General features: G+C 36.9%; 1 protein-coding gene across 2 annotated transcripts; it reads left to right on the top strand.

Annotated features, from left to right (window-relative positions):
- The first annotated feature begins 2,859 nt into the window (after nucleotides 1-2,859).
- CTXN2 (cortexin 2) lies at nucleotides 2,860-11,591 on the top strand. 2 transcript variants are annotated; one of them, XM_053889089.1, is made up of 3 exons: nucleotides 2,860-3,189; nucleotides 4,755-4,852; nucleotides 11,154-11,591. In XM_053889089.1, exon 3 carries the CDS (start codon nucleotides 11,211-11,213, stop codon nucleotides 11,454-11,456), a length of 246 nt encoding a protein of 81 aa, XP_053745064.1. In that variant the 5' UTR covers nucleotides 2,860-3,189; nucleotides 4,755-4,852; nucleotides 11,154-11,210; the 3' UTR covers nucleotides 11,457-11,591. The 2 variants fall into 2 exon arrangements, with proteins under 2 accessions (XP_053745064.1, XP_019297750.1); XM_019442205.2 differs by lacking the exon at nucleotides 4,755-4,852 and having other exon boundaries at nucleotides 2,861-3,189.
- Nucleotides 11,592-15,257: the final 3,666 nt, after the last annotated feature.

Genomic DNA, 15,257 nt, shown 5'->3' with positions numbered 1-15,257 from the left:
GACTTTGACATCCCTTGTAACTAAAAGAAAAGGCAAATGGAATCACTTACACGATGTACATTGTGTATAAGAGGAGAACATAACACTTACCTTGGGATGGTTTAAGTGAAGAGGAGAAGTATGAAAGTTCAAGTCATGAGATTGGCATTAATAGAAATGTTTTTAGGGAGAACTTATATATAGAATACCAAGTGATATGTTGGGCAAGTCCAAGTCTTTATTAGCAACCCTATAGTACACTTAGAACAGGGCATATAAACTGAAGACTGTTTTATACAGAATATTTGCATATAAACTGAAAATGTAATGTCAAAGCATAGTAAAGGCAATTCTGCTTGGGGGAGGTCTAAAAAATGCCACCCACATATTTATCTTTCTAATAATTTGGATTTCTCTGAAAATAAATCCTAGACTATCCAGAAGTATGGATTAACCATGTGCACATTAGAAAAGTATTCATGTGTTTCATATCTTTCAACAATTTTTTAAAATAAAAATTGAGCAGCAGGCCAATGCTGCAAGGACCTGAAATGCAGATGTTCTGGGTTTTATCTATTTTGCTATTCTTCATCACTTCTTTGGCAGTAGAGAATAAAATATATATCATTAATCTCTGTGCTTCTATAAAACTTGGTAGAACTTGCCATGTTGTCTTGCAATGTATCTCATCAAGGTCAGAGACCAAAGATCATCAGTCTTTGTATCCTAGCATCTAGCAAAGAAAGTGGAACATAATGGATTTTTAATTCATTATGCTTTCCTGAATGAGTCATTTGCACAGTTTCCAGAACATCACCACCATTCATATAGCTTGAAAAAGATCAAGATCATGCACTAACACATACCTAGAAACCTAATATATAGTAAAAACTTTCCTTTGGCGTCAATTCAAAAGCATTAACTAAAAGCACTGTATCAACTGATGTATAAATGGATTTTTTAAAAAAACAAGAAAACCATCCAGAGGAATCTTCAAAATCTAAGTATACATGTGTCATGTCAGGGACACAACAGATCAGCATTTACTCAAATGATCAATGAAACAATGGCCCTATCCCACTTTTTAAACTGGGTAAGAATTAGATATGTAACATTCAGATTTGTAAAATCAGTATCATGAGCATAAAATCATGACAAAAAATCCTTGGACTGAGGCCTATACATAAGCAGTAAAATCATATAATTTAGTTTCTCTCCATGAGCTTGGATTACAAAAAGAATGGGTGATTGCAGGTTATACTGTAAAAATATAGAGTGAAATAAACAGTGGTATGTGTCCGGACAATGCCAAATCAAGATCAAATGATTAAATTTATAAAGTTTGTTATAGTTGTTAATATTGTACAAACAAAATGGTTAACCTCTGAACTTATGTGAATAGAATATTCTTACAGCAGTCTAGAAACATACATAGAACAATAGAAGGAAGAAAACGACCTCCTTTCCCATACTCTATGAGTGACTGTATTGCCATAATACAATCTTTCTAGAACCTTGCTACTTGAAGTGTGGTTCCTGAACTAGCAACCTCTGGCATCACCTGGGATCTTGTTAGAAATGCAGAATCTGAGACCCAAACTCACACTTGCTGAGTGAAAACCTGCATTTTAGCAAGATCCTGAGATGATTCATACTCATACTAAATTTCAAGAAGCACTGCTCTGGCATAGTACCAAAATAAGATGTGGACCTTAGCAAGCTTTTAAAAAAAGCCAGTTAAAACCTTGGTTAGGAACATGTTACTGGAATAACTTTTGCAGTCTATTGGTGGGCAGTTAGTTCACCTATATTATGGGGTGTTTAATGGTTTTAAAAAAAAATGAATAAAATTTTTGAGTATAGTCTTATATGAACTACAAGTTATACATTGAGAATTTTTTATAAGACCATGAAATTTCCTGAATACATAAATATTCTGAATGACCATTACCTTGTCTTCACTTTATTATTGAATTCTAACACACCTTTACATGATGTGTTTTCAGCATTTTTCTACACAGTGACCCAATTCTGCACCTACATTTTCCCCAATAGCTGACAATTTAATAATTTCCAAGGTCAATAATCAAGTTTTTAGAGAATCTACAGGTGTTTGTAACTTGAAGGTTCTGGATATAGTATCCAAACATTAGAATTGGAGCCTTATAACTGAGTAGGACAACACCCCTAAGTAAGGATGAGGGGAAAGGTTTTCTTGTTGTTGTTTTTCTTTTGTTTTTGTTTGGCTTTGCTTTCATTGAGGTTTAAGTTTAGATTCTATGTATTTAACACTTTAGAAAATGTGCCTTGCAACTACATATGGGCTTTTATGGAGCATTCCTCTCTTGGTGTGTTCTATGTACTAGGTAGGTCTTACAACGCAATTTTTCAGCACTACGGACAGCGCCTAGACTCCTGTCTTAAAATGCGGGGGTGGGGCGGCGAGCTAGGTTGGGAGCTTGGGGGGAAGGATCCGGTTGGGTTTGCGTAGAAAAGAAAAGGTCAAGAGTAGGAGAAAACAACTCCAAATGACGCATGCAGTCCCCACTTAAACCAATACACTTTCATTCTCGTCTTTCTCTAATCGGATGAGAAGAAAGAAGAATCTAGCGTCTATTCCTTCACTGAGACTGCGGTCAACGAACACAACAAAATGCCCGCGGTACAGATGCTGCTGCAGAAGAGAGGAAAACAAGGATCTTAACAATAAATTAATTAAATTGGCGATGAACTCCGATTGCTAACCTGCAGTGTGATATGAGTGAAAATGAGCACCTATTTTTTTTTCTTTTTAGCAAAACTGAGAATAGATAGAGCCTGTTGCTGCTGCGGTGGCCGATTCCCTTCCCCCTTCTCATTTCCCAACTCTTCTCGGTCTCACAAACACACACGGTCAGATGCCTTCACATATACGCGCGCGCGCGCCAATGTTTACACTCTGCCACAACGAATAAATCAGGCACATTTTCCTGCAAATACACGCGCGCGCACACGTACTTCACGAGCGCCCACGTCCTCTATCTCTCACCGGCAGATACAGACATTTACACACGTAGGCCAGGAGAGCGCTAACCACGGTACTGTGACTCCACGCAGGTTCCCAGGACACGCCTTTTACATTGTAACCGAACCGATCAGCGAACACAGACAAACCTGCCAACACTTAAGTCTACTGGCTGGATTTCATCTCCATGGCAACAAGCATGGAAGGTGAGACATCGCTGCCTTCGAAGTAACTTTCTCCCCCTACCCTCCGCATTAACGACAGGGTTCCAGTGCAGGTTCAGATGAGAAGCATGTCCTCATTCTCTTGTATTTATGAAGCTAAGGAGTGGGAAAGGAGGCTGGGGAGGGCGGGGGTGGGGGGTGGTGAGGTGGGGGCAGGGGCGGGGGGTAGGGGGGCTCACGAATGGATCCTGCAGGTCTGGTCAGTTCAAATTCTAAAGGAGGATAGAGCCCTGATATTTCTGCTAGTGCTGGTGCTGCTGCCAAAAAGAAAAAATAAATTTAAAAAAATGTGTGTGTGCAGTTAGCTTGCTGATGCTATGCTTCTTTAGTTTAACATGTCCAAAGAGAACTGGAGACAAACAAGGCAGAATGATAATGACAGTCTACATTTCTCTAGTAAGACATTTTGAAAATTTTCAGACCAGATTTCCAGTGTTTCGAAAAGATTGAATGTCAGAGTCCTTGGGGAGCTATGTGAAGATTCTCTTAAGAGGGAAGTTCTCTTAAGGTTGAAATCTGAAAGGTTGGTGGGGGAGGGGGGGTGCAATTCTGGCAGATCCTGAGGTTTTGGATTTCTGGGAAGGCCTGAAATGTTTGCACTTGATCATGATGAAGACATCTGGGTTTGTAATTTAAGGTTTTCCTTTGATTCCAACACATTCCATTCCTAATGATCAACTAGCTCTGTGCAGAAGCAGACTGAACAATGTTTCTTTTTCCCTGTTTACTTTGAATAGGATTTAATAACCTTGATGTAGAGTGGGGGATGTGTCTATGTGCGTATGGGAGGATTCATTATTTTTTAAGCCTGATATTTCTTATAGTTCTCATTCCATGAAATCATGAATATCCATATTATGAGCATTAAAGATTACTATATCTGATAACTAACATCAAAATACTTTTCACCAAGAACACCATATTCCAATATAATAGTTGTTATTTCAGATAAACTGTTTAGACTATCATTAATAGATAAATAAACCAAAGGAAAAAACCTGTTGATTAAAATGCTAGAGGTTCTTTTTTTAATGGGCATATACTCTTCAATATTGGTTTCTGCAGTTGCACATTGTTGCATGCATACTATATGTTTCTAAAAAGTGAAATTTTATCTTTCTAATCAGTAAGCTTATTCATAGAAGAAAAAAGTAACACAACATTTACATGTATGAAGGGCTATATATATATTAGGTATAAAAATACTATTTGCTTGACTACTCACAATGGTATGATTTGTATGACTGATCAAAGATAGACTTTGTTTACTGGTTACTAACTACAAAGCCATTGAATGAGATTTTGGCCTTTTGGTCTACTGGTATACTGTTGGCCCAATCCTATGACTCATCAGGACTTAGAAATCCCAGCTCCTGATAATTGCCATGAAGGAAATGATGTACTTTCAACTCAATTGCTCATTTCTAAAGGACCTAAATGTTGATCTTTTAACCCATATTTTATGGTGTAGGATGTTTAAAATGACTCTTACCACATAATTCTACATCTACTCTTTTTTTGAAAATTCATTTCTTTTTTCTCAACAGGGCTTATTTATCATGGTTTTGTAACCTCATGGTCTGAATGTCTCTCATTTTTCTATTTCCCAGTAAACAAGATATTAAGATGATGTTTTCCCTCTGAGGTAGGCATTAAAATGTCTGTTTTACAGAGCATACTGATTTGTTTTGCATTTCCATCTCTTCTATGGACTAGAGAAAGTAAAATGTATCTTTTATCCACATTGTTGAGTAATTTTGGATATCTTATTAATGATGAAGAAATCAGTGTTGTAACTGGAGACTTCTATTTATTTTTAACAATATTTTGTTACTAACAATACTTTTTAATCTAATTATGCTCTATATCAATAGAAAGGTACAAAGTTCATTGCACTTAGCAGTATATTCTCGAAAATTTTCTACCTGCTGTTGAAAGTATAAGTTATTCATTTCACAGAGCAAGTAAAATGGAAAGTTTGGGCAAATGTTTGAAAAATTTAGGCCTATAAATACTGGTATTTCAGTTGCTACACATATGGCTTAAATTACTAAGAGCATCTATTTGCTGAACACATTGTTAGGCAATTGCTTAACTTTTTACTAATTTGCTTGTCTGTCCACAGCATACAGCAATGGCCAGGCTTTTTTTCAAGCTTTAAATATTATCCTTTTAGTTGTTTTTCTTGACTTGTATTTGGTTTTCATCTTTAGCATAAGGCAGAATTTTCAAATGAATATAAAAGTCCAAGTTCTTCCTTTTAAGATCTTAATAAAACCTCTGTTCTTTGTCACCCAATTTTTGGTTAAAAATGGAAATTTCCTAGTTCTTTGAACCCCAAGTGTATTTACTTGGCTCTACTTTTAACAGCTGAATATATAATCCTGTCCTTATTATTGGAAATAAGTAGTCTAATGATCTAAACTTATGCACTTAAATTTTTGTGGAAGTAAAGGAAGTAAAACTTCCTTTTTGTCAAGTTTCTTTTAGCATTGGGCTTCATTTATTCATTACCCATCACTCCAAAACCCTCTTCAATTATTGTCCCCCCTGGACATTCAACTGAAGCTTTAAAAGCAGTGAAAAAAGTCTGAATGCCAAACCCAGGGTCCTGTTTTTCAGCACTTGTTTCCATCACCACTGAAGAATTCAACACTGTTTACCAGCACCTTCAGAAACTCTAGCTTCCTTTGTTCCAGGTGAACTTCCTACTGCAGATTCACTTAGAACTCTGATCATTCCTTACACAACTCTACTAGCAGATCCTGTTTTCTTCTTGTAAGAGAGGGATTCTTTGAGGCTCATTGCTAGGCTTCTTTCATTTTCAATCTTTTTTGGTAACTGCAAATAGAACCTTAATGGGATGACATCAAAATTGCTTTCTGGATCCATCCAGAACAAGTAGATCTGGCTTCCTCCAGGATAACTCTTCAAATGTTAGAATACACTTGTCATCTTCCTTGGTCTCCCCTTTCCTGAAAAACTCAGCAATTCTTTCCTTAAGTTTTGATCTGTAAATGCTTCTATGTATTAAATTGTGTCCTGGAGGCATTCTTCCCCACAAACTCTATTTGGCAATAATATCCTTAAGATGTTTTCCCCACCAGTGATTTTATGCAGGGCAAAATGAGCTGGATTAATTTATTTAAAACTGTTTATTGAGGGGTGCCTGGGTGGCTCAGTCAGTTAAGCGTTGGACTTTTGATTTCGGCTCAGGTCATGATCTCATGGGTTCTTGAGATAGAGACCTTGTGTGGATCTGCACTGACAGTGCAGAGCCTGCTTGGGATTCTCTCTCTCCCTCTCTCTCTCTCTCTCTCTCTCTCTCTGCCCCTCCCCCACGAGTGTCCACATGCTCTCTCTCTCTGTCTCAAAATAAATAAATAAACTTAAAAAAGAAAAAAAAACCCTGCCTGTTGATTGATGTCTATTATGTGCCAGATGTAAACACAACAAATTCACTAAGACCAGAACTAAACCCTTTGTTTACTAAATTTACACTTTGCTTGTATTTTCTTTATTTTGGTTGATGAAAACATTGCCTTTACACTTGTTCAGGCTTAAAAGAGTGGAGTCATCTTTGATACCTCTCTCCATGGCCCACTACCTTCCATTATTTGCCAAAACTATCCCTCATATCTTTATAAACATCTTTTGAACCCATTTCCTCTCCCACTCATCTACCCTGTAGTCCAAGCCCTCATTACTTCTCACCTGGAACATTTATTTCCTATGATGTCCCCCCTGAAATCTATGTTTATTTTGTCTCATCACCAAGCCAGTCAGCCCTTAGGCAAATAAATTGCAAACTCTTAGCCTGACAGTCAGGAGATTTCACATTTTGGCTCAACCTACCTTTTCAATGTTTTGTTTCCCATATTCCTCTTTGCTTGTATCAAATTGCTCTGAACAAACTGCTCCTCTGGATAAATTCAGCACTTTTCTGCCTTCATATTCATTGTCATGCTGTTTCCTTCCTTGCATATCTAAATCTTCTGTCTTTTTTCAAGACTCATCTCAAATACAATCTTTTACAAAAAAAAACTTTCCTGATCCTTAAATGGGTGAAATATCTATTTCCTCTAAATTTGTTGATTTTTGAATCTCTTTTTTCATCAATATGTTGAATACTACTAACCCTGTATGATTATTATGGGGGTTAAATAGAATAACATATGTAAAACAGTGTTTGGTATACAGTGTATGTTAAATACAAGTTTGCTCCTCCTTTCCTTTTATTCTGTTTGTAGAAGCCTATACCGTTTTTTTTCCTGTTTGTGCATGTATCCTCTCCCTTACAGGCTAGAATCACTTTGAGTACAAATCATGTGAATCTTTCCAGGAATGTTCTTATTAATCAACCTGATAAAAACAAACAGAAACACTGAACTCTGAATGAGCTGCTGAATTTTGATACTTATCTTTGAGGCCAATTTTTTTTTGAAATCAAATAAAAGTTGTTTTTATTCATTTCATTTTGACATTTAAATGTTAAATGTTTTTAATATGTTTTCTGGATATTCAACAATTAGATTCTTAGGACCCAGAACTTTATTCTTAAAAAATTATATTTTTCAATAAATTTACTTTGATTCAATTAAAATATTTATTGGATATCTATGATATGCTGGGAACTGTAACCAGTACTTGAGAAGTAGGAGTTTTTCCTTTAAAAAGTAAAGTAGCTCAATTCACAGATTGTTTGAGACTCTCAGAACAAAGCATTATCTCCTATGTTAGATGATTGTGATAAAAAGCATAATTTTATATCTCTAACTAGGAAGATACTGTGTTTTAATTTAATATTGACAAATGAATTGAGTGTTTTATTGCTACAACTAGTAAATGCCTTTTTGTTTGTTTGTTTGGTCAGTCAATAGGTTTTATTTATTTATTTATTTATTTATTTATTTATTTATTTTTTAGTCGATAGGTTTTAATAAGAATAACAGAGTCTAGTGGATTAATCATTAAGAGCCAACTGACTTAACTCTTCTAATGATCAGCTATGACCCTGTGTCTCTTTCTACATTATGATTTTTAAAAGCATGTAAAGTTAACTAATATCATAATTATACATAGTTTAGGCTGTTTCTTCATAATGGCAAAATTAACTCGGTAAAAAAAGTGTAGATTATGAAAACTGCCCAGATGTTTTCACTTCTGTACCACCGATTATTACGTTTGGTCCTCAGAAACCAGACTCTGAGAGTTTAGTGTGAGGATGTTTGTTAAGTAGTGCCCTTGGGCTCAACACCTGTGGAAGAGTGAGAAAGTAGGCAGGAATCGGCACAAGTCGAGCTGTGACGTGGAACCAGTGACAGTCTTGGTTTATTCCATGAACAACTCTAGAGCTAGAATGGTTTTTTAGAGTTGCACTCCCTTGTGTCAAGATGATCAGGTCTTTTGCTCTCACATTAATCAGACATTTAAAACGGTCTGCCTTATCAGTTGGGGTTCCTGGGTGGCCCAGTCGGTTAAGCCTCCGACTTCAGCTCAGGTCATGAGCTCACAGTTCATGGGTTTGAGCCCTGCATCAGGCTCTATGCTGACAGAGCTTGGAGCCTGCTTCTGATTCTGTACCTCCCTCTCTCTCTCTGCCCCTCCCCCACTCATGTTCTCTTTCTCTCTTTCTTTTTCTCTCTCTTAAAAATAAAATAAAAATATTTTTTAAAAATATTTAAAAAATGATCTGCCTTAGGAATTGAAGTGACCTTGGATGAGGCAGCTCTCCTTGAAAGGGGCTACAGCCAAAGACCATCTGGTGGCAACACTCCCAGCTGCTGGACATAAATCCTTCATGGAAGGGAGCCTGTCGTACACACCACAGTGTCCATCAGTAAACCAGGCTCATTGCTTCCTCTTATACACATGCTCTCTGAAATTATCAAATGATATAGCCTAGCAAGGTCATGGCTCTAGTGAAGAAAGAATTCAGACTAGTTACTTGGCTGAATCAGTCTGTTACATGACAAATATTTGGTTCAGCATCTCCATGTATAAATATACTGCTTTTCAGTTTCTCTACTTGTTAAACAAATGAACCAGAGGATGTATGTATCTCAGCAAAAGACCTTTAACTGACAAAAGCAATAAAAGTAGAAATTTCATCAGAAAAAAGTTCTAGTTAAGTCCCAAGGTCATTAGATATTCAGTCCAGTCTCATGTCTTCTACAAGATAAGGAGTACTTACAAGAGGTCAATCAGAGAAATCACTCTGAGCCACTTAAGTGATACTAAATTAAGAAAAGAACCAAAGTATAGTCTATACCAATATGTATTAGGGCAGAAAAAAATGATTTGATGGAAAGAAGTTTAACAGAGAAGTTGAACACAGTATTTTTCCTTTTATTAAAAAAGTCAAATAACAGCATACCCCAGAATGTATTAAATATTCCTGACACTTAAGATTTGAAGACAAAGATAAAGCTGTTTTGTAATCCAAACCATAATAAAAAGAATATCATTAAATATTAACTGGTTTATTCATTGGTGAATAACTTTGAAAGCTACAAGTTTTGTTCTTTTTAATTACCTTTCTTTATTCCTTACCTCCCATCCCTGTTCTGTCTCAGTGGTTTTCTGAAAATTGAATACAAAAAAAATCTGAAGGGTCGGTCATTTTAATAAATAATTCTTAAAAATTATTAGAAAAAGCAACAATAAAAGTGCAAACACTAGCAATCTATTATTCTCAGTTTTTAGATGATAAGCTATTTAATGACAGTCCTCTCAAGAAGGGTGGCTGTGTGTTAGTAAACTTTGATCTAATGAACTCATCTTAATTTTAATTAATTAATTAACTTAATTAACACATCAAGTGGGAAAATCTGTTTTGCTTCAATCCAACATACACTTTCTTTTCTAAATTTTTTTTTAACGTTTACTTATTTTTGAGACAGAGAGAGACAGAGCATGAACAGGGGAGGGGCAGAGAAAGAGGGAGACACAGAATCTGAAACAGGCTCCAGGCTCTGAGCTGTCAGCACAGAGCCCGACGTGGGGCTTGAACTCACGGACCGTGAGATCATGACCTGAGCCAAAGTCGGACGCTTAACCAACCAAGCCACCTAGGCGCCCCTAACATACACTTTCTGAACAATTTTGCTGTAGTTTTAAAATCTCAGTAGAGTACAAGCTTAGGAGTAAGCTTCTGGTTGGGAAGAGAACTGGGAAGCTCATTGTGAAGCTGAATGTTTATAGAAAACATGCTGTTTAACTTGGATTTTATGTCCATTTAGGGTGTTCTGAAAGCTAATGGGGATGGCGGGGCAATGGCTAATGATCCACAGCTACTGTTGCCTGCTACTTGCAGGATGCTCTGTTGGGTACGGCTCTTATTAAAATAATTTTAAAAACACAATTTACCTCTTTAAGAAATTAACATCTAGCATACGGAGTGGTAGTGGGGAAGAAAACACAAGTGCATACATCTGAAAGCTAAGGGAATGAAAAGAGAGACTTTATACCTATTTAAAAGGATCAGAATCTGTATCAGACAAAGTGGCACTGGAGACAGACCTTAGAACATGGACCTTAGAGAGCTTGACCAGCTCACACACTATGATTATTTATGGTGTTATCTACACATGCAAAAATGAAGTAAAAATTAGATGACAATTCAGTTCAAAGAAGTAGTGACTTAACCATCTCACAATGAATCCAAACTTCTAGGGTCCATTATTTGAATATTCACTTTCATATCTGATTTTATATTTAGTGCATGTAGGTACAGTTTCATTTGCCCACCGAGGCAATTCAGTAATTACTACAATAGAAATAGCATCTCCAATGCTAATTTGATGCTGATCCATATCTGATGATGTTTTCACACATCTTTTGTGAGTTAAGTCAAGAGGGTTTGAAAACTGCCAGATTTTAGAAAACAATTACCTGCTCAATACCGTATATGAATAACACTAAACTGAGTTCTATTTTGTATTTAGGCCAACAGGTGACTCCAGCAGGAATTCTGAAGAGCCATAATGATGTGACAGTGAATAATGAGTAGTACCTACTGTGGCAACTCTTCAGCTAAGATGAGCGTCAATGAAGTATCAGCTTTTTCGTTGACTCTGGAACAAAAAACTGGCTTTGCTTTTGTTGGGATTTTGTGTATCTTCTTAGGACTTCTTATTATTAGATGCTTCAAAATCCTGTTAGACCCGTACAGTAGCATGCCTTCCTCTACATGGGAAGATGAAGTTGAAGAATTTGATAAAGGGACATTTGAATATGCACTTGCGTGAGAGTTCCACCTTTATGGTTTTTTAGAGTTATGCCACTGGGACCCATGGAAGATACAACTGTAATCTCCTCAGGCATGCTGGAAGAGGCTCACTTCATCCACTAAATTCAATAAACATGTATGGTTGGCCAACTCATCTAATCTCTATGGACTTCAGTGAGGAAGCTAACCAGAGGATTTTTAATGTCCCTTTCAATTCTAGTGCCCTATGAACTCTGTGAACGTATCGGGAAACCCAGAGATCTGAGATGAATGAGGATTTAGGATGTTATGAAAATTTTTTCAGTTTAGGAGTCCCAATTCTGTGGTTTGAATTCTAATGTTGACTTAGCCAAGAAGCTTTATGACCTATAAAGCTGTCTAAGAGGAACCTTTCCATATCTACAAAAACAAGGATAAAGAAACCTATCCTGCATATCTTGCAGGAATGTTGAGAGGACCAAGTGATGTAAGATGAATGTGAAAGCAATATGAAAACCATAAAAACCTTGTTGAAACATACCTTGCAATCATTTATTATCCTCATTGGTAATACTAATAAGGATTCTCAAACCTAAAGAAGCAATGGCTTAGTGTAAATTATTCCTTGATCAACCTTCATTCTCTTCATTTGATAAATGAAAAGATAGGATATTATTATAAAATTCTTAACAGCTACAAAATTTTGACTCTTTATGGTTATCAAATTGAGGAATATAGTAGGAGATAAATAAATACGAAACTATTTGTGCCACTTGAGAACACAGAACTGCCAAACACACAGAAAAAAGAATGACTAATATTTACTAAGAGTTTGCACCAAGTTGGGTGCTTTCCATTTACTATGTGATTTGATCCCCTTATGAATCCTTTGAGTTCAACACTACTATTTCCATTTTATTGTCTCAGTGTCACAGATGAGGAACTGAAGCTGAGAGAGATTACATAACTTCCCAGGGTCATCAAGCTAGAGAGTGGTTGTGTTAGGAATTGAATATGGGCAGTCTAATGTCAGAGTCATTATTTGTAAACATCATGCTGTGCTCCCAGACACTATCCTCAAGATTTCTATATATCTTAGAACTATGGTTACTGCTCAGATCACTCCAAAACCAGTTGTGTCAGATATGATTCCCTGATACTTTCTGTCTCCTAATAGATTTAGAATACTTCTGTGTTGGCTGTTGATCTTCTGGACCAAGCCCACACCTCAAGGAGGCTCTTTGAGCCCCAGTAGGTATAGGAGTGTCGGCCTGGGACACCTTGTAGTCAGTTATTAGCTTGGTCCAAGAACAACTCATTGAGCCAAGTCAGCTGGACACACTGAAAGTTGTATATACCAGGACACTAAGCACCTCCTTTGTGAACCAGGTTTTTAAAGTACTTGCTAAGATATGTAGCTAAGTACAAGATGCACCTTTTGTCTCCCAGGGAAGACATCCAACAAGACCCTGCATTTTGGTGACTAGAACACGACAAAGTCAGATTTTTATTTCAAAAAGAAGACCCTAAAACCTAAAACACAAGAAAATTTATGAAGTATGAGCATTATTTCTGAAATTTCAACACTCACAAGCTTTTCATATCTCATCAATTCCACCATAGTATTATTTTCAATCCCACTAAACAGAAATTCTTTTAACCAAAAGTGTCTTTATCCATAGCATTTATTCATGATCTATTGTTCACCTTAGACTTTTGGGGGGGGTGGGGAAAGAGTGGTCAGTGTCTGTATTTTCAGAGCCAGAAACAATATAAAAAATATGAAGGATGGCCATAGTATGGATATATCATGGAAACTTCATGAAATGCTAAGTCTTCTAGGAGAGTCCAATGTCATAGTCATATCATCCTCTAGCTTCCCCTTTCCTAGAGCCCCATGACAGAAGACAAGAGAAAAAATAGAGGAGCATACCTCCAGACAGTTTCCTCCTATTACCTTACTCCTATGTCTGAAAGGCCTAAATTGAGTTTACCTTTCAAAGTTGGCTTATGGATGTTGTAATTTCATCCATATCCCCCAAACCATCTCCCATCTGCTCCAGAACATCTGAATCCCCTTAATAGAGAATGAAGACTTTCATTTCATGGTTAAGATAAAAGGGTTAGAACAAAAATGTCTCGTTGATGTAAGACCGAAACTAAAACTAATTCACACAACACTGCAGTCGGACAGGCAGACAGCAAGGAAAAAGCAAAATTGACCACTATCAGATGCATGCACAGTCTTTGGCAGAGGAAAAGGTTAAGGAATAAATAGGTGGGCTCCTGAAAGAGGGATGGAGCTGAGGGAATGGTTGAAGGAAAAGGGGACTAGAGGTGGCAGAGGTAACTGCAAGCGAATTCAAAGCTTCCCACCAGGACCAGGGAATAGGACTTATTTTGAGTACCAGCCGCATCTTAGCTGTTCTAAATAATAGCAACACCCAGATGAATCTGAAATGAATCTGAATCTGAAAGGCGTAATTCCCATGCCTTCTGTGTGGGGAGTCAGAACCTTTTGTCGAACAGATAAATGCCTTGTACTTAAGAGCAGAATGAGTTAGTGGTACATAGTTGTAATTCTGTCTCTATTTTTGAAACAGCCTCTGGCATTAGCCTGGCTGGTTAGCATGACATTTACCTAAGAGCATCTGAGGAGTTTTACTTAGGTATCTCCAGACCCTTTTCTATAATCCAGCATCTGTTCACCAACTTAACTTTCCTCCTACTTTAATAGGCATAGTACCTATCCCAATCTCTAACAATTCACTTTGGAATCTTGGATATGACTAAGTAAAAGTCAGCAGTCAATTGTAAATATTTCCAACATAGTAAAAGCAAGTGCTAAGTACAAACCAGTGCTGATCTAAATCCTATACACAAATTAACTCATTTGATCTTCACAGTAACTTTACAACAAGGTAGATAACATTATTATCCACAATAGCATTTTACAGATAAGAAAGTTAAGGCTCGGAAAGACTGAGTAATTCGCCAAAGCTCACACAGCTAGGAAGTGGCACAGCTGGGATGCAAATTGAGTATACTGACTTCAGAGTCTTGCTCCTAACCACTGTGTTTTGCCACAATGGTGCTGCTCAGGCAGGTGGAAATCACTTGGGTAGTTTCTTATAAAACACAAGGTGGATTCATTCAATCAATCTGATTGAAAACCAGTGACAGGACCTGTGTGGAGGAATTGTTTGTGCTGTCTTAATAATCACCACCTCACAGATTTGAGCAAAACCTGTCTCTCAACAACACTAAAAAAACGGGTTTGATATAAATGTTTTGCCAGGTAGAGACAAAAAGGTCATTTAGCAATGCCACTGGGAACCTTACCCACGGTTTCATTCCTGCTTCAGTTTTTCCACTAGGTAGAAATATTTTCAATAAATCACCGATTCTACATTCAGTCTGCTCACTTCCCATGCAGAGAAGAATTCAGCTAATATCTACTATAAAAAAGAAAATAATCTCAAATACCATTTTCTAGTTACAAAGTATAGAAATTATCTCTGGAGGCCTAGATTTTGCTGTACATGTTAAATAACAGGAGGCCACCAGGAATCGTGAAGACAATGGGATTGAATTTATTTAGCCCCAAACAGCTGAAGCACTGATTATATTTTGGTGGATTATTACTGTTGAGCAATCCAACTTCCCTTATGAATTAAAGAAACTTAATGTGACTTTCTGTCTAAATGGATTAATGATTTACTACTGGTTACTAGTTGATGAAGTACTTAAGGTTCCTCAGGGCTAATGACTGGGCAGGGCCCATGGTATTATTCCAGGCCAATCACTGCTCAGTCACCTCTTTCAAGGAAGGTTCTAACCA

The sequence above is a fragment of the Panthera pardus genome, unplaced genomic scaffold (genome assembly GCF_024362965.1).
Source record: "Panthera pardus isolate Hobbes unplaced genomic scaffold, ASM2436296v1 HiC_scaffold_24, whole genome shotgun sequence".
Classification (NCBI taxonomy): domain Eukaryota; kingdom Metazoa; phylum Chordata; class Mammalia; order Carnivora; family Felidae; genus Panthera; species Panthera pardus.
Note: the sequence above shows the minus strand (reverse complement) of the source record. Positions and strands in the feature narration are given on the sequence as shown.

Bases quoted from the DNA above. Each gene is read 5' to 3' on its own strand.
- CTXN2 (XM_053889089.1), top strand. From the start codon at position 11,211: ATGAGTAGTACCTACTGTGGCAACTCTTCAGCTAAGATGAGCGTCAAT.